Here is a 20,571-nt window from a genome sequence, read left to right on the forward strand (position 1 = left end):
AAAACATAAAAGTCCGTTTTTCTCGAAAACTATAAGAGATAGAGCAAAAACAAGCGAATCCTGTGATCACTTTTATTTCATATCAAAAACCGATATTTGAGGGAAAACGTAAAAGTCCGTTTTTCTCGAAAACTATAAGAGATAGAGCAAAAACAAGCGAATCCTGTGATCACTTTTATTTCCTACAAAAAACCGATATTTGAGTGAAATCATAAAAGTTCGTTTTTCTCGAAAACTATAAGACATAGAGAAAAAACAAGCGAATCCTGTGATCACTTTTATTTCCTACTAAAAACTGATATTTGAGTGAAAACATAAAAGTTCGTTTTTCTCGAAAACTATAAGAGATAGAGCAGAAACAAGCGAATCCTGTGATCACTTTTATTTCCTACTAAAAACTGATATTTGAGTGAAAACATAAAAGTTCGTTTTTCTCGAAAACTATAAGAGATAGAGCAAAAACAAGCGAATCCTGTGATCACTTTTATTTCATATCAAAAACCGATATTTGAGTGAAAACATAAAGGTCCGTTTTTCTCGAAAACTATAAGAGATAGAGCAAAAACAAGCGAATCCTGTGATCACTTTTATTTCCTACTAAAAACCGATATTTGAGTGAAAACATAAAAGTTCGTTTTTCTCGAAAACTATAAGAGATAGAGTAAAAACAAGCGAATCCTGTGATCACTTTTATTTCATATCAAAAACCGATATTTTAGTGAAAACATAAAAGTCCGTTTTTCTCGAAAACTATAAGTGATAGAGCAAAAACAAGCGAATCCTATTTGAGTGAAAACATAAAAGTCAGTTTTCTCGAAAACTATAAGAGATAGAGCAAAAACAAGCGAATCCTGTGATCACTTTTATTTCCTACTAAAACCGATATTTGAGTGAAATCATAAAAGTTCGTTTTTTGTCGAAAACTGTAAGACATAGAGAAAAAACAAGCGAATCCTGTGATCACATTTATTTCCTACTAAAAACTGATATTTGAGTGAAAACATAAAAGTTCGTTTTTCTCGAAAATTATAAGAGATAGAGCAAAAACAAGCGAAACTATAAGAGATAGAGCAAAAACAAGCGAATCCTGTGATCACTTTTATTTCCTACTAAAAACCGATATTTGAGTGAAAACATAAAAGTCCGTTTTTCTCGAAAACTATAAGAGATAGAGCAAAAACAAGCGAATCCTGTGATCACTTTTATTTCATATCAAAAACCGATATTTGAGTGAAAACATAAAAGTCCGTTTTTCTCGAAAACTATAAGAGATAGAGCAAAAACAAGCGAATCCTGTGATCACTTTTATTTCCTACTAAAAACCGATATTTGAGTGAAAACATAAAAGTCCGTTTTTCTCGAAAACTATAAGAGATAGAGCAAAAACAAGCGAATCCTGTGATCACTTTTATTTCCTACTAAAACCGATATTTGAGTGAAAACATAAAAGTCCGTTTTTCTCGAAAACTATAAGAGATAGAGCAAAAACAAGCGAATCCTGTGATCACTTTTATTTCATATCAAAAACCGATATTTGAGTGAAAACATAAAAGTCGTTTTTCTCGAAAACTATAAGAGATAGAGCAAAAACAAGCGAATCCTGTGATCACTTTTATTTCCTACTAAAAACTGATATTTGAGTGAAAACATAAAAGTTCGTTTTTCTCGAAAACTATAAGAGATAGAGCAAAATAAAGCGAATCCTGTGATCACTTTTATTTCCAACTAAAACCGATATTTGAGTGAAAACATAAAAGTCCGTTTTTCTCGGAAACTATAAGAGATAGAGCAAAAACAAGCGAATCCTGTGATCACTTTTATTTCATATCAAAAACCGATATTTTAGTGAAAACATAAAAGTCCGTTTTTCTCGAAAACTATAAGAGATAGAGCAAAAACAAGCGAAACCTACTAAAACCGATATTTGAGTGAAACTATAAGAGATAGAGCAAAAACAAGCGATTCCTGTGATCACTTTTATTTCCTACTAAAACCGATATTTGAGTGAAAACATAAAAGTCCGTTTTTTTTCGAAAACTATAAGAGATAGAGCAAAAACATGCGAATCCTGTGATCACTTTTATTTCCTACTAAAACCGATATAAGAGATAGAGCAAAAACAAGCGAATCCTGTTATCACTTTTATTTCCTACTAAAACCGATATAAGAGATAGAGCAAAAACAGGCGAATTCTGTGATCACTTTTATTTCCTACTAAGAACTGATATTTGAGTGAAAACATAAAGGTCCATTTTTCTCGAAAACTATAAAAGATAGAGCAAAAACAAGCGAATCCTGTGATCACTTTTATTTTATATCAAAAACAATATTTCAGTGAAAACATAAAAGTTCGTTTTTCTCGAAAACTACAAGCGAATCCTGTGATCACTTTTATTTCATATCAAAAACCGATATTTGAGTGAAAACATAAAGGTCCGTTTTTCTCGAAAACTATAAGAGATAGAGCAAAAACAAGCGAATCCTGTGATCACTTTTATTTCCTACTAAAAACTGATATTTGAGTGAAAACATAAAAGTCCGTTTTTCTCGAAAACTATAAGAGATAGAGCAAAAACAAGCGAATCCTACTAAAACCGATATTTGAGTGAAAACATAAAAGTCAGTTTTCTCGAAAACTATAAGAGATAGAGCAAAAACAAGCGAATTCTGTGATCACTTTTATTTCATATCAAAAACCGATATTTGAGTGAAAACATAAATGTCCGTTTTTCTCGAAAACTATAAGAGATAGAGCAAAAACAAGCGAATCCTGTGATCACTTTTATTTCATATCAAAAATCGATAAAAGTGATCACTTTTATTTCATATCAAAAACCGATTTTTGAGTGAAAACATAAAAGTCCGTTTTTCTCGAAAACTACAAGAGATAGGGCAAAAACAAGCGAATCCTCTGATCACTTTTATTTCACTCCAAAAACCGATATATGAGTGAAAACATAAAAGTCCGTTTTTCTCGAAAACTATAACAGATAGAGCAAAAACAAGCGAATCCTGTGATCACTTTTATTTCATATCAAAAAACCGATATTTGAGTGAAAACATAAAAGTCCGTTTTTCTCGAAAACTATAAGAGATAGAGCAAAAACAAGCGAATCCTGTGATCACTTTTATTTCCTACTAAAAACTGATATTTGAGTGTAAACATAAAGGTCCGTTTTTCTCGAAAACTATAAGAGATAGAGCAAAAACAAGCGAATCGTGTGATCACTTATATTTCAAATCAAAAACCGATATTTGAGTGAAAACATAAAAGTTCGTTTCTCTCGAAAACTATAAGAGATAGAGCAAAAACAAGCGATTCCTGTGATCACTTTTATTTCCTACTAAAACCGATATTTGAGTGAAGACATAAAAGTCCGTTTTTCTCGAAAACTATAAGAGATAGAGCAAAAACAAGCGAATCCTGTAATCACTTTTATTTCATATCAAAAACCGATATTTGAGTGAAAACATAAAAGTCCGTTTTTCTCGAAAACTATAAGAGATAGATCAAAAACAAGCGAATCCTACTAAAACCGATATTTGAGTGAAAACATAAAAGTCAGTTTTCTCGAAAACTATTAGAGATAGAGCAAAAACAAGCGAATCCTGTGATCACTTTTATTTCATATCAAAAACCGATATTTTAGTGAAAACATAAAAGTCCGTTTATCTCGAAAACTATAAGAGATAGAGCAAAAACAAGCGAATTTGAGTGAAATCATAAAAGTTCGTTTTTCTCGAAAACTATAAGAGATAGAGAAAAAACAAGCGAATCCTGTGATCACTTTTATTTCACTCCAAAAATCGATATATGAGTGAAAACATAAAAGTCCGTTTTTCTCGAAACAATAAGAGATAGAGCAAAAACAAGCGAATCCTGTGATCACTTTTATTTCCTACTAAAACCGATATTTGAGTGAAAACATAAAAGTCCGTTTTTCTCGAAAACTATAAGAGATAGAGCAAAAACAAGCGAATCATGTGATCACTTTTATTTCCTACTAAAAACTGATATTTGAGTGAAAACATAAAAGTTCGTTTTTCTCGAAAACTATAAGAGATAGAGCAAAAACAAGCGAATTCTGTGATCACTTTTATTTCATATCAAAAACCAATATTTGAGTGAAAACATAAAAGTCCGTTTTTCTCGAAAACTATAAGAGATAGAGCAAAAACAAGCGAATCCTGTGATCACTTTTATTTCCTACTAAAAACTGATATTTGAGTGAAAACATAAAAGTTCGTTTTTCTCGAAAACTATAAGAGATAGAGCAAAAACAAGCGAATCCTGTGATCACCTTTATTTCATATCAAAAACCGATATTTTAGTGAAAACATAAAAGTCCGTTTTTCTCGAAGAGATAGAGCAAAAACAAGCGAATCCTTTGATCACTTTTATTTCATATCAAAAACCGATATTTGAGTGAAAACATAAAGGTCCGTTTTTCTCGAAAACTATAAGAGATAGAGCAAAAACAAGCGAATCCTGTGATCACTTTTATTTCCTACTAAAACCGATATTTGAGTGAAATCATAAAAGTTCGTTTTTCTCGAAAACTATAAGACATAGAGAAAAAACAAGCGAATCCTGTGATCACTTTTATTTCCTACTAAAAACGATATTTGAGTGAAAACATAAAAGTTCGTTTTTCTCGAAAACTATAAGAGATATAGCAAAAACAAGCGAATCCTGTGATCACTTTTATTTCATATCAAAAACCGATATTTGAGTGAAAACATAAAAGTCCGTTTTTCTCGAAAACTATAAGAGATAGAGCAAAAACAAGCGAATCCTGTGATCACTTTTATTTCCTACTAAAAACAGATATTTGAGTGAAAACATAAAAGTTCGTTTTTCTCGAACACTATAAGAGATAGAGCAAAAACAAGCGAATCCTACTAAAACCGATATTTGAGTGAAAACATAAAAGTCAGTTTTCTCGAAAACTATAAGAGATAGAGCAAAAACTAGCGAATCCTGTGATCACTTTTATTTCCTACTAAAAACCGATATTTGAGTGAAATCATAAAAGTTCGTTTTTCTCGAAAACTATAACAGATAGAGAAAAAACAAGCGAATCCTGTGATCACTTTTATTTCACTCCAAAAACCGATATTTGAGGGAAAACATAAAAGTCCGTTTTTCTCGAAAACTATAAGAGATAGAGCAAAAACAAGCGAATCATGTGATCACTTTTATTTCCTACTAAAACCGATATTTGAGTGAAAACATAAAAGTCCGTTTTTCTCGAAAACTATAAGAGATAGAGCAAAAACAAGCGATTCCCGTGATCACTTTTATTTCCTACTAAAAACCGATATTTTAGTGAAAACATAAAAGTCCGTTTTTCATGAAAACTATAAGAGATAGAGCAAAAACAAGCGAATCTTTTATTTCCAACTAAAACCGATATTTGAGTGAAAACATAAAAGTTAATTTGTGATCACTTTTATTTCACACCAAAAACCGATATTTGAGTGAAAACATAAAAGTCCGTCTCGAAAACTATAAGAGATAGAGCAAAACCAAGCGAATCCTGTGATCACTTTTATTTCCTACTAAAAACCGATATTTGAGTGAAAACAAGTGAATCCTGTGATCACTTTTATTTTCTACTAAAAATCGATATTTGAGTGAAAACATAAAAGTCCGTTTTTCTTGAAAACTATAAAAGAAAGAGCAAAAACAAGCGAATCCTGTGATCACTTTTATTTCTTATCAAAAACCGATATTTGAAAGAAAACATAAAAGTTCGTTTTTCTCGAAATCTATAAGAGATAGAGCAAAAATAAGCGAATCCTGTGATCACTTTGAGTGAAAACATAAAGGTCCGTTTTCCTCGAATTTTTGTATTGCTTTAGGATAAGCAAAGCACACTGGGTATTGATAGTTTTTCAAAAAACCATTAATTTATACCATGTAAAAAAACTATTTAAAAACAAAAAAAACAATTTTAATTTCTTTAACAATAAATCACAGATTTTTTAGTTTATTTCGATTTTTTTCTAATAACAATTACAAACAAGAAATTTACAATAAAACGGGAGCAGCAGTGTATTTAAGAGGAGCTACGGCAGCGAAAGGTGTAGCTACTTGAACAGCAGGGGCGGCAGCATAAGTGGCAGGGACAACGGCAGCATTATAGTTTTGCTTAATATCAACACGGCTGCTGGCATAAGCGGCATCCAAATGAGCATTAGCATAAGCTACAGGAGCGGCAGCATAAGTCAATGGAGCGGAGTAAGCCAAGGGAGTAGAGTAGGTCAAGGGGGTAGAGTATGCCAAAGGAGCAGTATAAGCCAAAGGAGATACAACACCGGGTTTGGCAGCAGCACAGGCAATAAAAGCGCACAAAACAATGATCTGTTCGTAGGAAAGGAATGATTGTGATTTAATAATGTTTGTTTAAAAATAGTTTTTGAATTTGTAAAACTCACGAATTTGGCCATTTTGTTGTAATTTGTTAAAAATTTCTTGTTTGCTGTTGTAAGACAGTTATTGAAATATGTTTTCGGTTTAATTTGCCTGCATGTTTTATACCAAAAAGTTGAGACTTAAGTTAAAGCTCTGCTTCTTGTTTATGGTTAAATTTGGTAGTAAGAGTAGTTGTTGGTAGTACGTGATTTGAATAAATTTAAAAGGGTTTTTTAACGTTATGTGGTACTTAGTTGTTTGATTTTTCAAGTTCATTTTCGTTTTCAATAATGGGAATAGAAGTTATTGAAATTATTGATAGTTCTTAGGGTTTTACCAACTACGTTATTATAAATGACTAACTAACTAACCAACTAACGAACTAACGAACGAACTAACTAACTAACTAACTAACTAACTAACTAACTAACTAACTAACTAACTAACTAACTAACTAACTAACTAACCAACTAACCAACTAACCAACTAACCAACTAACCAACTAACCAACTAACTAACTAACCAACTAACCAACTAACCAACTAACGAACTAACGAACTAACGAACTAACGAACTAACTAACGAACTAACGAACTAATGAACTAACGAACTAACTAACTAACTAACTAACTAACTAACTGACTGACTGACTAAGTTACTAACATTATTTTCTGACGACCACAGCTAACTTCTAAACCTTGAATAATTTTATCATCCATATGTTCGACAAGTTTACTATTTAGTTATACCCTTCACTTTAGTGGGGAGGGTATATTAAAATTTAGCAAGTTCCATACTAGACTTGACGTAGCACCTATTAAAAGGCCCCTGCAAAATTTGACTTAAATGTTTTCAATTCTATTCAACAATAAATAGACCAAAAGTGGACCCGAAAGTATCTAAAACTTTGCAATTAAAAAATTTGGACCATAAGATTACAAAACTTAAATTTATTTAAAATTATAAAGTAATATGTGAAGATCAAAAGGAGTATGGTGAATTATAGCATACAAATCTTCTGAACATCTATATATATAAAAATGAATGAGTGTTTGTATGGCTGAACCGATTTTCTTGAAATTTTAACCGCATATTCCTGTATGTCTGGAATATGTAATAGGCTACTTTTTATTTTGAATTTTCAAGTGAGCCACGTCCACATTAAGAAAATATAAAATTCGTATATTTGAGATAATATAACAGTTAGAGTCCTCAAATTTTGTCGCATTCACTTTAGTGTCAATATATGGAATAAAAAGTGGGCGGACTAGAGTTAGTGGGCTGACTTGCGTTTATCTTGGAAACTAATACAGTTATAACCTTAAAATTTTGCACGAATAATTTTAACTTTTTGGGTAAATAAATTAGAGGACTTCCGATGAGGAGAGCGGCACCTTCCATATTAATTAAATACAAAAATTCGTTTATCTGGGAAACTAATATAACTAAATTCTTAAAATTTTTCACAAAGAACTTTAATATTCATCTGAACATTTTTAAGGAAAAAGAGCGTATTGTCATCTGGGGGGCTTGGAGCCTCCATATGAATAAAATAGAAAAATTCGTATATCTGAGAAACTACAAGATATTCAACTGAACATTTAGAGTATAACGAGCGAACTTTTAATGGGGACTTGACATCTCCCATATGAATAAAATACAAAATATTGTTTATCTAGGAAAATATAGAACTAGATTCATCAAATTTTACATAAAGGGCGGACTTTCATCTGGGGAGCTTGAAGCCCTTAGAGCTAGAATCTTAAAATTTTATATGAATAACTTTGACATTCATGTGAACATTTAGAAAATAACGGGCGGACTTTCAATAGAGGGCTTGGCACCACATATATAAATTAAATACAAAACTGTTAGATAATTAAAATTTTTTTATAAATAGATAGAAATTGGCGAACTTGCAATAATTTGCTAGGCATCTCTCATATGTAACATATTGTTAATCTGGAAAACAATTAATAGAATTTTCAAAATCTGTAAGTGGGGTTTTTATTTGTACTAGAGGATAAAACAAAAATTATTGTATATCTCCACAATATATCGAACATTTTAAGGTGTAGCAGAGTAATAGTCGCATATACATATGTAAACGTTTAGAACCTTTAACCAATGATATGTTTTAGTTTCATACAAAGTGCTGATAAGTAATGTAAACCTCTTATTTGTACAGAAATAGTAAGCGATTAGTCTAACTAAGATAAATTAGTAAAACAAAAAACTCTTGGAAATTTTTTAATAATAAATTAAATGGTTTATTTTATATCAATTTAAATTCGCTAATAAATAGTTTTAAAAGAAAGCTGGCGCAGCAGCATAAGTCAAAGGTGCAGAGTAGGCCAAAGGATGAGAGTAAGCGGCGGCATATTTGGCTACAACGGGAGCGGAGTAAGCTAAAGGATGAGAATAAGCGGCGGCGTATTTAGCTACAACGGGAGTAGAGTAAGCCAAAGCATGAGGGTAAGCGGCAGCATATTTAGCTACAACGGGAGCTGTATAAGCAGCAGCTACAGGAGCAGTATAAGCAACAGTCTTGGCAACAACGGGAGCAGCTACGGGGGCAACAACGGGAGCAGTGGCAATACCATTGTAGTTGCGGGCAATAACTTGGCTACTGGTGGCAGTGACAACGGGAGCAGGGGCAGCAACAACAGCGGCTGGAGCAGTGTAAGCCAAAGGAGCAACAAAACCGGGTTTGGCAGCAGCACAGGCAATGAGGGCGAAGATGACAACAGTCTGTAGAATGAAAAAATTATTGGAAATTTTGCTAATTTGAATAAATTTTAAAATAACTTACGAATTTGAACATTTTGTTTGATTTACTGAGTTGCTTTAACAAGTAAGAAATTGTTAATAATACTTTGAGTAATAATAAGCTTAATATATATACTAAATTTAGTATTAAAATCTGGATTTGTATAACAGTTTAATACGCCCAGCAATATTAATCGAATTCATAATTAAATTGACCCTGTTCTTGAAATTAAACAACTAAAAAAGAATTCAATTAAAATACATTATTTAGATCGGCAATTATTCACACCTACGAGCAGTACTCACCTTCTATAATACAAATCTATGTATATATGCTTTTGCTTGTTGATGATATGCTTAAAGCATAACAGAAACATGTTTCACATAAATTTGAATACCGAAACTGTTTAACTGTTAAGTTATAGTTAATATTTTGTGGTAAAATTGTTTAAATCTGTATAAATTGTTTGAGTTCAATTTCAATTTGTATCAAACGTTTTTCAACTGTTTCGTTAAACAAATCATTTTAACTAACTTAAACAAAATGTTCAAATTCGTATGTATTTCTGAAAGATTTGTTTTTAAATAATTATGTTACTAATTACATAACATTATTTACTTCAGGCTGTTGTCATCTTTGCTGTCATTGCCTGTGCTGCTGCCAAACCCGGTTTAGTTGCTCCTTTGGCTTACACTGCTCCCGCCGCTGTAGTAGCTGCCCCTGCTGGTGTTGTTACTGCCACCAGTAGCCAAGTTATTGCTCGTAACTACAATGGTATTGCCACCGCTCCCGTTGTAGCTCCAGTAGCTACCCCTGTTGTTGCCAAGACTATTGCTTACACTGCTCCTGTTGCTGCTTATACCGCTCCAGTTGTTGCCAAATACGCTGCTGCCTACACTCACCCCTTGGCTTACTCCGCCCCTGTTGTTGCTAAATACGCCGCCGCTTACTCTCATCCTTTGGCCTACTCTGCACCTTTGACCTATGCTGCTGCCCCAGCTCCAGTTTTGTTTTAAAAAACTGTTTTACGGCGAATTTGATGTTTTGTTCTCAAAAATAAACGAATTAATTTATTAATATAAAATTTTCCAACTGTTTTATTTAAATAGTTTTTCTGTAAAAGAAATTCTTTTAAGAAGTTAATTACCCAGCAAAAACTATCATTACCAAGTAAGGTGTTAAAATATGTAAACTAACTTACAAAGTAGCATTTGTAATCATTACTGTAATACAGTGTCATGATTGAAGACAAGTGCTGAACACAATCGCTTACAAGTAAGTAGGACAGTTATAAAATAGAAATACAACTTCTATAACTTCAGGGAGAAGAAGATGACTAAAGAGTTAGCAACTACCTATTTATATAACACATTAATAAGACGATATTTGACTACTTCTATGCAAATCAGGAGGAGTCATTGCAAACTATGTTATTACATAAGTGGTTACAATTTCTCTACAAATAAGATGTTTAAATGGAATATCGACACTATGCCTAAAATTAATATAATCTGTTTTATTGCGTGATATATCGACGTCGCTATGGTAATGCTTTTTAGGTATTTGAAGAGATCAAAATGGTGTTATTTATTATAAGCTGGTGAAATGCAGAGAACTTATACCGAGTGCTACTGAATACTTTGAATTAGGAAATAACCTTGGGAATATACGATCAGACATGAAAGCGTGTGATATTACGCTCAATCGCATTTAGCAACAGCTGTTTAAAAGAATTTAAAAAAGAGGTGAATGCGCGGATTTGTCTCATCCGCCTTATAGTCCAAATTTTCGACCCAACCGTCTACTATTTCTTCGATCGATGCAGCACATTCAGACTGCGATAACCTTAACTTAAGAATATGGTATCCATAATTCTTGATCTCAGTGTTAACAATGACCAATATTGAAAAGGCTATCAATTACAAAAACCCGAATAAAAAGTCTATATAGGTCAACTAACATCACTTTTGCTTTAAAGTTAAAATATTTTGGTTTCATAAGTCGCCCGAGAATGTAATTTTAACTTTTCTACTATTTTCTATTGGAAAATTTTTAAGTTCTAAAAAAACTTTAGTACATATCAATCTATAATTTTGTTTTCAATGCTTGCTACAAAATGATTCGAAAAAATTCGAAAACCTTCGCCAACTAAACTGTAGGATTATTCGCGAACGTTAAATCACAAACACATTCATTGTCTGCAAAATGGAAAATTACATAGACCATTGGAAAGCCCTATTCATCAATAAGGTTGTCCGTCTACCGAAAAGAGTTCTATCCCTGACGATATCTTAAAGAAGAAAGAAATCTAACAGAATAAAGTTTCAGATGACATACAACATTTTGTAAACAAAGTTGTTTTGGTGCTGTTATAATGTCTCAAATCGTTTAGAATAGTATACTTTGGTTTTTGGGCAAAAACTTTTGTCAGGCTGTTTTAGTTGCTTACCAATGTATTTCCAAAAATCTCGACTTATTCCGAAGTTATCAAGAAGTATTTAAGTAACCCAGTAAAAAATCTTCAAACTTTGGTAATGAGTAATCAAGATAATGTATAGTTATTTAATACATTACCTGGTAATGAGTGTTCGCTATCAATAACATTATTCATTTTGTTAATGGAATTTTTAGCTATTTGTCTAAAGAATCAGTAGTATCTCTACAAAAATCCGCAAAACTTAGTTATATGTATACGTTTTAATAATATTACCGATTTTTGTAATTATTGGACTTTATTTGACCCTAGCCCCCATACAAAGTCCCCTTTAGAAAGTGACTTAAAGGACAATAATTTACTTATAAACACTGGTACCACTATGAAATCTAGCATACATAACTCTAATGTAAACGAAAAGCCATGTACCAAAATTTTTTAAGGATAGGCCCATATTTACCCTTGCCCCCATATAACCCCTCTTTTAGAAAAGCACTTCTTTTCAATTAAGTGATAAAATATTTCGGAACTAAGTTAGATAACTAAAATGCTTTATTATTAAAAATAATCCACATTTTTAATATACTCAATGGTATAGGGTATCATATGGTCGGCCATGCCTAACAATATTTTTCTACTTGTTTTTTAATAAAAGCACTAAGTTTTTCTTTAAAATCGCTTAATCACAGATAATTTTTTTACTTCGCTAAAATCATTTCACAAAATCTAAATTTACAACAAAACGGGAGCAGCTGTGTACTTAAGAGGAGCAACAGCAGCAGCATAAGTGGCAGGAACGACAGCAGCGTTGTAGTTTTGCTTGAGGTCAACACGGCTGCTGGCATAAGCGGCATCCAAATGAGCATTAGCATAAGCCAAAGGAGTGGCAGCATAAGTCAAAGGAGCGCTGTAAGCAGCGGCAACGGGAGCAGAGTAGGCCAAAGGAGTAGCATAAGCAGCAGCGTATTTGGCTACAACTGGGGTAGTGTAGGCGGCAGCTACAGGAGCAGTGTAGGCAGCAACAGGGGCAGCTACTGGAGCAACAACGGGAGCGGTGGCAATACCATTGTGGTTACGGGCAACAAATTGGCTACTAGTGGCAGTGACAACACCGGCGGGGGCAGCTACAACGGCAGCGGGAGCAGTATAAGCCAAAGGAGCTACAAAACCGGGTTTGGCAGCGGCACAGGCAATCAAGGCGAAGATAACAACGGCCTAAAAGGATAAATTCAAAATTATTATTTATCTGTCGAGTTGAAAACAATGAGTCCAATCAACTTACGTATTTGAACATTTTGTTTTGATTTAAATGTAACGTTAACAAGTTAGACAATGTTAATGATACTTTTAGCAGTTGATGTGAACATATTTATAGTAAAATTAGTTTGAAAATCTTAATAATATTAACCGTTTTTTTTCTGAAAAGTTTATAATAACCCTCAAAATAATGTCTATGTTCTTGAAATAAAAAAAAATAACTGAATTCCCTACTAAATAATGCTAATATCATTAAACCATATTTAAAGCAAAAAGTTGTTGTTCACACTTACAACAAAAATTAAAGCATTACTCATTTGAAATTACTAAGCAGAGCGAAATGTTTGTCAGTTGTATGCTTAGTGCATAATTCAAACATCATTTACATACATAAGCATATGTAAGTAGTGGATAATGTAAAGTTTTATACTCACATGTTGGAGGGGTGTTTTCTATATATCCAATGTTTGTTTTATAAATTAGATATAATGATGATAATTTTATTATAAAAAGATTTTGTCTTTTCAAAATTGTCATCAAACACGTTTCATCTCTTAAACAAATCATTTCCAACAAAAAACTTTAACAAAATGTTCAAATTCGTAAGTTTTTCTTCGAGATTTTTCAAAAGTCAATTGTCATATATATTTATAATGTTCAATTTCTTTAGGCTGTTGTCATCTTCGCTGTCATTGCCTGTGCTGCTGCCAAACCCGGTTTTATTGCTCCTTTGGCTTACACTGCTCCCGCCGCTGTAGTGGCTGCCCCAGCTGGTGTTGTTACTGCTACCAGTAGTCAATATATTGCCCGCAACCATAATGGTATTGTCTCTACTCCTGTTGTAGCTCCAGTTGCTACCCCTGTTGTTGCCAAGACTGTTGCTTATACTGCTCCTGTAGCTGCTGCTTATACCGCTCCTGTTGTAGCCAAATACGCTGCTGCCTACAATCACCCCTTGACTTACTCCGCCCCTGTTGTTGCTAAGTACGCTGCTGCCTACTCTCATCATTTGGCCTACTCTGCTCCTGTTTTGTTCTAAAAACCTATCTTACGGCGAATTTAAAATGAAGTGATGAAAAATAAACAAATTAATTTATTAACATAAAATTTCTTATTATTTTCTTTTAAAAAAAATGTGTTTTGGGAAATAACATGTTTTCATTACTTTTCAGCATTTTGTCTTTAATTCAAACTTTGGGGTCTTAAGTTTATGATTCTTAGTTCAATCTTAAAAACAATATTTCTATGTTTAATATTATAGAAAATTCAAAAAGTAGTTTTCAAGGAATGAAAAAGTTCCAAAATGTCCCATTTTGGTAGATATCATTTACTTCAGGACCTACATGCTAAATTTTATGTTTCTACATTCAATATTACAGAAAATTTTTATTAATGGTCCGATTTGGCTGATTTTAAATAGTGTTCTTTCCGAACGCATGTCTGATAGAATTATTGAATATTTGAATCTTTTCTAAAAAATGATTTCAACATATAGTTTCCCCGGGGGCATGTTATCTTGATGAAAGATCTCATCTTGGCATTATTGCAATCCCGGGGAAGAGAGGTGCTACCATTATCTCTAGTCTGTTAGGACTACAAAGTGGTGATGTCATTCCACTAGTCTGTCATACTTGAAATGTTTTAACATGGGGTCCAACTACATAATATTGTACTACGGGTGGCCAATTGCCCGCAGGACTATGTTCTGGCTGGTTAGTTAGTTGAGTTTTCATCGGGATCCATTTAGTGGCTGTGGTTTAAAACGAAATATATATTTCGTGATAAGTTCGGTGCTAATGCCGTATCCGTGGTACTAAGTATTGGATATGAGTTGGTTTAAAATGCATATCATGCAGGAAGAATGAAGGCATATATGGGTCTAACCGGCCCGTATACCTAAAGTGAATGTGTTGGATGAATTAGAATTGTTCTGGGTGACGAATGATGATGGATGAAAGGTATCTTATACAAGTTTTCTTTCTTGTCGCCAGGTATTTTCCGTGAAAACTCTGTTCATACCAGATTTACTACAGTTTGTGAGTATGAAACAAGCATTCGGTTTTTTTATAGATTCCTACTTCGATCTACCGCTTGCATCTCTCTGACCGCTTGCTTCTCTCGACAGAGTCCATCCCATCTGCGTGGTTGTAAACGGAAGTCATGTTTTTGCATTGCGGAAATTAAGCAACGTAGTAGCAATGGTCGGTATACTGGACAGGATATTTCATATACGTAAATTGCCACCAGTGGTGAGTCGTCACTAAAAAAAGACCATTGTGCAATAAAAACCCACACTGCAGTTGTTCACATAAAGCCCCTCGACATTCAGACACACAGACAGAAAGACGGTCATGTCTAAATCGACCTCGCTATCTATAAGAATACATGGGTCGAAAATTACAAACTTACCACCTCACGATGTAATATCAATAATATCAAAGACTTTTAGCACACAGTTCAAAATATCTGAATTTTTTTTAGTTATGACAGTTTGGTAGTAAACAAGCGTTATGTAGGTCAGTTGCTATTGATGTAAATGTCATAATTATTTTAGCTATAGGAGTCCTACTTTACTTCTAATAAGGATGTGAAATGTTTGCCTTTAAAACTAATCGAATCAATCCACTAATTTATCTGATTTTCTTAATATTTAAACCACTTATATCCGAGGGAAAATGGAATACCTCTCCCATGTATGGGCCAGGTGCTTCGAAATACATTTTGGACCCATTCGACCGCGTACAAGAGTGGTGTAGGTATTTATTTATTGATTCCCTGGCACCAACGCAACGTGGGATTCATTTCACTGTTCTATCGATACTATAATGGAATGTGTTTCTCTAAAATTAGGGAACTCGTTCCCGTTACCCTTACGTTCTTACACAGCACACGACTGTCATCAAGAACACACATATTTGTGTTCGATTGTCCTGTGGATTGCACAACACATTACAGGGAAAATTCATTTTTCAGCCGAACTGTTCGTATGTAGAACCAACATCCTGCCGAAGTATTCTCCTACACTTTTGAAGTGATAAGGTTTAAATCAAATGTCCACAAACACTACTTCTTCTATCTTAGCCCCAAAAACCTATTATCCTAGTTTCACCACAATGTAGTGTATGAGTAGGAGTCATCCCCTGAGTGCTAGTTCAAGATAAAACAAAAATAAAAAAATGTTTTCTTGTATTCTTTAACCAATTTCAATACTATGGTTATCCAGTTATCGACATTAATTATATCATAAAATATAAAATAGAGCAATGAAGAAAAAAAGAAGCATTTTAAAAATAAATATATATTTTTTATTATTTCTTTAAAATCATATCAACATCTTATAATTTTACCCGACAAATCAGTTTTTAAAACAAAACTGGGGCAGCAGCATAACTCAAAGCTGAGTAGGCCAAGGGATGAGTGTAAGCGGAGGCATATTTGGCTACAACAGGGGCAGAGTAGGCCAAAGGATGAGTGTAGGCAGCAGCGTATTTGGCTACAACTGGGGTGGTGTAAGCAGCAGCAGCAACAGGAGCAGTGTAGGCTAAAGTTTTGGCTACAACAGGGGCAGCTACTGGAGCAACAACAGGGGTAGAGACAATACCATTGTGGTTGCGGGCAATAAATTGGCTACTGGTAGCAGTAACAACACCGGCAGGAGCAGTAACAACAGCAGCAGGAGCAGTGTAAGCCAAAGGAGCAACTAAACCGGGTTTGGCAGCAGCACAGGCAATGACGGCAAAGATGACAACAGCCTAAGGAAATTTTGAATATTATTAATATCTATGTGGATTTTCAAAATCTCTTGCAAAATACTTACGAATTTGAACATTTTCTATGAGATGAGTTGAAATGATTTGTTTATCGAAACAGATAAAAAGTGTTTGATATTAAATTGAAATAAACTAAAACTATTTATAAAAATTTATTAAATTGAATAAAAATTGAAAATAAATGATTGAGTTGAATTTATGTTAATCAAGATTAAATTATGCACAATGCATACAACCATCAAACAATGTGTACTGCTTAGTAATTTCAGCTAAGTAATGCTTTAATTTTTGTTGTAAGTGTAAACAGCTGTTAATGTGAATCGATTTAATAAAATTAACATTATTTTATGGGGAATTCTTTGGTTTTTTCTCAAGAACATGTTATATACTATGATGGTCATTTTACTTTTTAAACCGTTATTAATATGTAAAATTTCATATTAATTTTTTTGCTATAAATATGTTCACATCAATTGCTAAAAGTATCATTAACATTGTCTAACTTGTTAACGTTAAATCTAAATCAAAACAAAATGTTCAAATACGTAAGTTGATTGGACTCATTGTTTTCAACTCGACAGATAAATAATAATTTTGAATATTTCCTTTTAGACCGTTGTTATCTTCGCCTTGATTGCCTGTGCCGCTGCCAAACCCGGTTTTGTAGCTCCTTTGGCTTATACTGCTCCCGCTGACGTTGTTGCTGCCCCCGCCGGTGTTGTTACCGCCACTAGTAGCCAATTTGTTGCCCGTAACCACAATGGTATTGCCACCGCTCCCGTTGTTGCTCCAGTAGCTGCCCCTGTTGCTGCCTACACTGCTCCTGTAGCTGCCGCCTACACTACCCCAGTTGTAGCCAAATACGCTGCTGCTTATGCTACTCCCTTGGCCTACTCTGCTCCCGTTGCCGCTGCTTACAGCGCTCCTTTGACTTATGCCGCCACTCCTTTGGCTTATGCTAATGCTCATTTGGATGCTGCTTATGCCAGCAGCCGTGTTGACCTCAAGCAAAACTACAACGCTGCTGTCGTTCCTGCCACTTATGCTGCCGCTGTTGCTCCTCTTAAGTACACAGCTGCCCCCGTTTTGTTGTAAATTTAGATTTTATGAAATGATATTAGCGAAATAAAATAAATAATCTGTGATTAAGCGATTTAAAAGAAATGTATTTGTTGTTTTCTTACCGAAAATGTTGACAACAAAATTTCCGATAAAATGTTGGAAAAAATCAAGTTATTGAGATGTTTTAGGTTAACAGTTGAAAAAAGAATCAGTTTTTAGCAAAACTATGTTATATCGGCTGAAAGTCCCAGTTATTGGCTTCAAAGTAAAGATTTAACTATATTATCTCCACTGTTCTTACACAGCACGGATCCAACTGTTTTTTGATAATTTTGTATGGTTTGTTTTCTGGACGTAATTTTCTAAGCTTTTCCAATTAGTTGGTGTTCGAGATGAGTGTTATATTCGGAACCCAAATATTTGGATATAAATTTAACAAAAGAAAGTACTCCTAAGTTTTACTGTTCTCTCTACATGGTGTGGTTTCAGTACACACTTCCAATATTAAATAGTTGCCGAAATCACCTGTGTCGCCTCAAATATGGACAAATTTAAGAAATAATTATTTTTATCATTCGGATTTGATGTACATATACATTCTCCTTTCAACTAACTAACTAACTAATTAACTAATTAACTAATTAACTAATTAACTAACTAACTAACTTACTAACTAACTAACTAACTAACTAACTAACTAACTATCGAACTTACTAACTAACGAACTAACTAACTAACTAGCTAGCTAGCTTGCTAACTAGCTAACTAACTAACTAACTAACTAACTAACTAACTAACTAACTAACTAACTAACTAACTAACTAACTAACTAACTAACTAACTAACTAACTAACTAACTAACTAAATAACTAACCAACTAACTAACTAACTAACTAACTAACTAGCTAACTAACTAACTAACTAACTAACTAAATAACTAACTAACTAACTAACCAACTAGCTAACTAACTAACTAACTAACCAACTAGCTAACTAACTAACTAACCAACTAGCTAGCTAACTAACTAACTAACTAGCAGACTAAGTAACTACCTAACTGACCAACTAACTAACAGACTAACTAACTAAATAAATAATTACCTACAATTACAGCAATAACAATACTTTTAATTGCCTACTTATTAAACATTTACAATACCTTTAACAGTTAAGTCTAATTTTTATGTAAAACATGTTTAAATTATGCCTTAAGCATAGCACCATTAAACTCTGCGTACTGCCAGTTTGAGTAAAACGATTAATTTAGTAATAAATGCAAACATATGTAACTGTTTTATAATTACATGAAATTCTTTCAAAACTTTTAATTCAAGAACATTAACATCACTTTTAAGGTCAATTTTAATTTTATTGAATTCATTAATAAAATATAAATTTTGAAATAATTTTGAGTATAAATATAGTCACATCAAATGCTTAAAGTATCATTAACACTTACTTGTTAACGTTAAATCTAAAACTAAAGCAAAATGTTCAAATACGTAAGTTAATTGGATTATCCTTAAAATTAAAATATTAAAATAATAATAATTTTTAAATTTTACATTTAGACCGTTGTTATATTTGCTGTTATTGCCTGCGCTGCTGCCAAGCCTGGTTTAGTAGCTCCTTTGCCTTACACTGCTCCCGCTGCTATTGTTGCTGCCCCCGCCGGTGTTGTCACCGCTACCAGCAGCCAATATATTGCCCGTAACCATAATGGTATTGCCACTGCCCCTGTTGTTGCTCCCGTACCCGCCCCCGTTGCTGCTGCCTACGCTGCCCCAGTTGTAGCGAAATACGCTGCTGCTTACTCTACTCCTTTGGCTTACTCTGCTCCTGTTGCCGCTGCTTACAGCGCTCCTTTGACTTATGCCGCCACACCTTTGGCTTATACTAATTCTCATTTGGATGCCGCTTATGCTAGCAGCCGTGTTGACATTAAGCAAAACTATAATGCTGCTGTCGTTCCTGCTACTTATGCTGCCGCTGCTGCTGTACCCGTGGCTACTCCTTTGGCTACTCCCGTAGCCCCAGTTGCCCCTGTAGCTCCCATTAAATACACTGCTGCTCCAGTTTTGTTGTAAATTTAGATTTTGTTAATAATGTTATGAATTGAATTAAAGAAACTGTGATCTAGCGAATTTTATATAATGTTTTTTTCTTGTAAAGTATAAGAGATTTAGTTTTCTTTTTCAATAATTAAAAACCTTTTCAGATATCTTAAGTGTTGACGAAATTGGTAGGTTCTTAAAATTTCGTGATTAAAACTGCTTTACGCTTAACATCCACAACTTTTTGTTGAACGGTCATATCCGTTTCGATTAGCTTTGAGAAAAGTTTCCAAGTTCCATAATTAGCATTACTGAATGTTGTCTTAAAAATGATTTTTTTGGAATCGGAATCTTTGCGTTCTATAATGATTGATCCATAGTTAAACCAATCTCGATGATCATATTAATATTATTTCCGCGACAATTGGATCTTTGTTTGGGAACGACCTGATTCATACTTGGCCAAAGATTGTCAACTCAGCGGCAGTTGTGTCAACCGAAAGTTTTTTCCCTGAGAAAGAACTATCGGTTATAGTAGAACTGTTAAAACAACATCATATTATCGTTTTTTAATAATACAACTTAGCATAAATCTAATAAATTATGAAATTTCATACGTAAAGAAAAAGTTCAAAGTCGAAACATAAACATTTTTATTCAGAATATGTAAAGTTCATAAATAGTATGTAATTTACTTATTTTCTTTGATATTTCATTAAAAAGTTGAATTGTACCTTTTGCCAAATTTCATTGAATTATCTTAAAAAATTGCGACCTGCAGTTTGATTACAAGGTTTACAAGCCCT

The 20,571-nt window shown here is 33.4% G+C and overlaps 6 protein-coding genes across 6 annotated transcripts; 2 read left to right on the forward strand and 4 right to left on the reverse strand.

Annotated features, from left to right (window-relative positions):
* Window positions 1-5,961: 5,961 nt before the first annotated feature.
* Window positions 5,962-6,505, reverse strand: LOC111681126. The gene is made up of 2 exons (XM_023442851.2): window positions 6,442-6,505; window positions 5,962-6,367 (listed from the first exon to the last, which is right to left on the reverse strand). Exons 1-2 carry the CDS (start codon window positions 6,451-6,453, stop codon window positions 6,035-6,037), a joined length of 345 nt encoding a protein of 114 aa, XP_023298619.2. The 5' UTR covers window positions 6,454-6,505; the 3' UTR covers window positions 5,962-6,034.
* Window positions 6,506-8,702: 2,197 nt separating this feature from the next.
* LOC111681128 (cuticle protein 38-like) lies at window positions 8,703-9,284 on the reverse strand. Its single transcript, XM_023442853.2, has 2 exons — window positions 9,231-9,284; window positions 8,703-9,169 (listed from the first exon to the last, which is right to left on the reverse strand). The coding sequence occupies exons 1-2, from the start codon at window positions 9,240-9,242 to the stop codon at window positions 8,726-8,728; spliced, it is 456 nt and encodes a 151-aa protein (XP_023298621.2). The 5' UTR covers window positions 9,243-9,284; the 3' UTR covers window positions 8,703-8,725.
* A 386-nt stretch (window positions 9,285-9,670) lies between these two features.
* On the forward strand, window positions 9,671-19,816 carry LOC111681110 (calphotin-like). The gene is made up of 8 exons (XM_046952505.1): window positions 9,671-9,743; window positions 9,812-10,192; window positions 13,550-13,906; window positions 15,550-15,631; window positions 17,133-17,194; window positions 17,262-17,702; window positions 19,325-19,328; window positions 19,506-19,816. Exons 1-8 carry the CDS (start codon window positions 9,732-9,734, stop codon window positions 19,796-19,798), a joined length of 1,632 nt encoding a protein of 543 aa, XP_046808461.1. The 5' UTR covers window positions 9,671-9,731; the 3' UTR covers window positions 19,799-19,816.
* Window positions 12,242-12,924, reverse strand: LOC124420302 (cuticle protein 16.5-like). The gene is made up of 2 exons (XM_046952633.1): window positions 12,905-12,924; window positions 12,242-12,837 (listed from the first exon to the last, which is right to left on the reverse strand). Exons 1-2 carry the CDS (start codon window positions 12,914-12,916, stop codon window positions 12,355-12,357), a joined length of 495 nt encoding a protein of 164 aa, XP_046808589.1. The 5' UTR covers window positions 12,917-12,924; the 3' UTR covers window positions 12,242-12,354.
* Window positions 13,436-13,967, forward strand: LOC124420305 (cuticle protein 38-like). Its single transcript, XM_046952636.1, has 2 exons — window positions 13,436-13,481; window positions 13,550-13,967. The coding sequence occupies exons 1-2, from the start codon at window positions 13,470-13,472 to the stop codon at window positions 13,916-13,918; spliced, it is 381 nt and encodes a 126-aa protein (XP_046808592.1). The 5' UTR covers window positions 13,436-13,469; the 3' UTR covers window positions 13,919-13,967.
* On the reverse strand, window positions 16,171-16,778 carry LOC111681135 (cuticle protein 10.6-like). The gene is made up of 2 exons (XM_023442861.2): window positions 16,697-16,778; window positions 16,171-16,631 (listed from the first exon to the last, which is right to left on the reverse strand). The coding sequence occupies exons 1-2, from the start codon at window positions 16,706-16,708 to the stop codon at window positions 16,242-16,244; spliced, it is 402 nt and encodes a 133-aa protein (XP_023298629.2). The 5' UTR covers window positions 16,709-16,778; the 3' UTR covers window positions 16,171-16,241.
* Window positions 19,817-20,571: the final 755 nt, after the last annotated feature.

Source organism: Lucilia cuprina, chromosome 5 (genome assembly GCF_022045245.1).
Source record: "Lucilia cuprina isolate Lc7/37 chromosome 5, ASM2204524v1, whole genome shotgun sequence".
In the NCBI taxonomy this organism is placed as follows: Eukaryota; Metazoa; Arthropoda; class Insecta; order Diptera; family Calliphoridae; genus Lucilia; species Lucilia cuprina.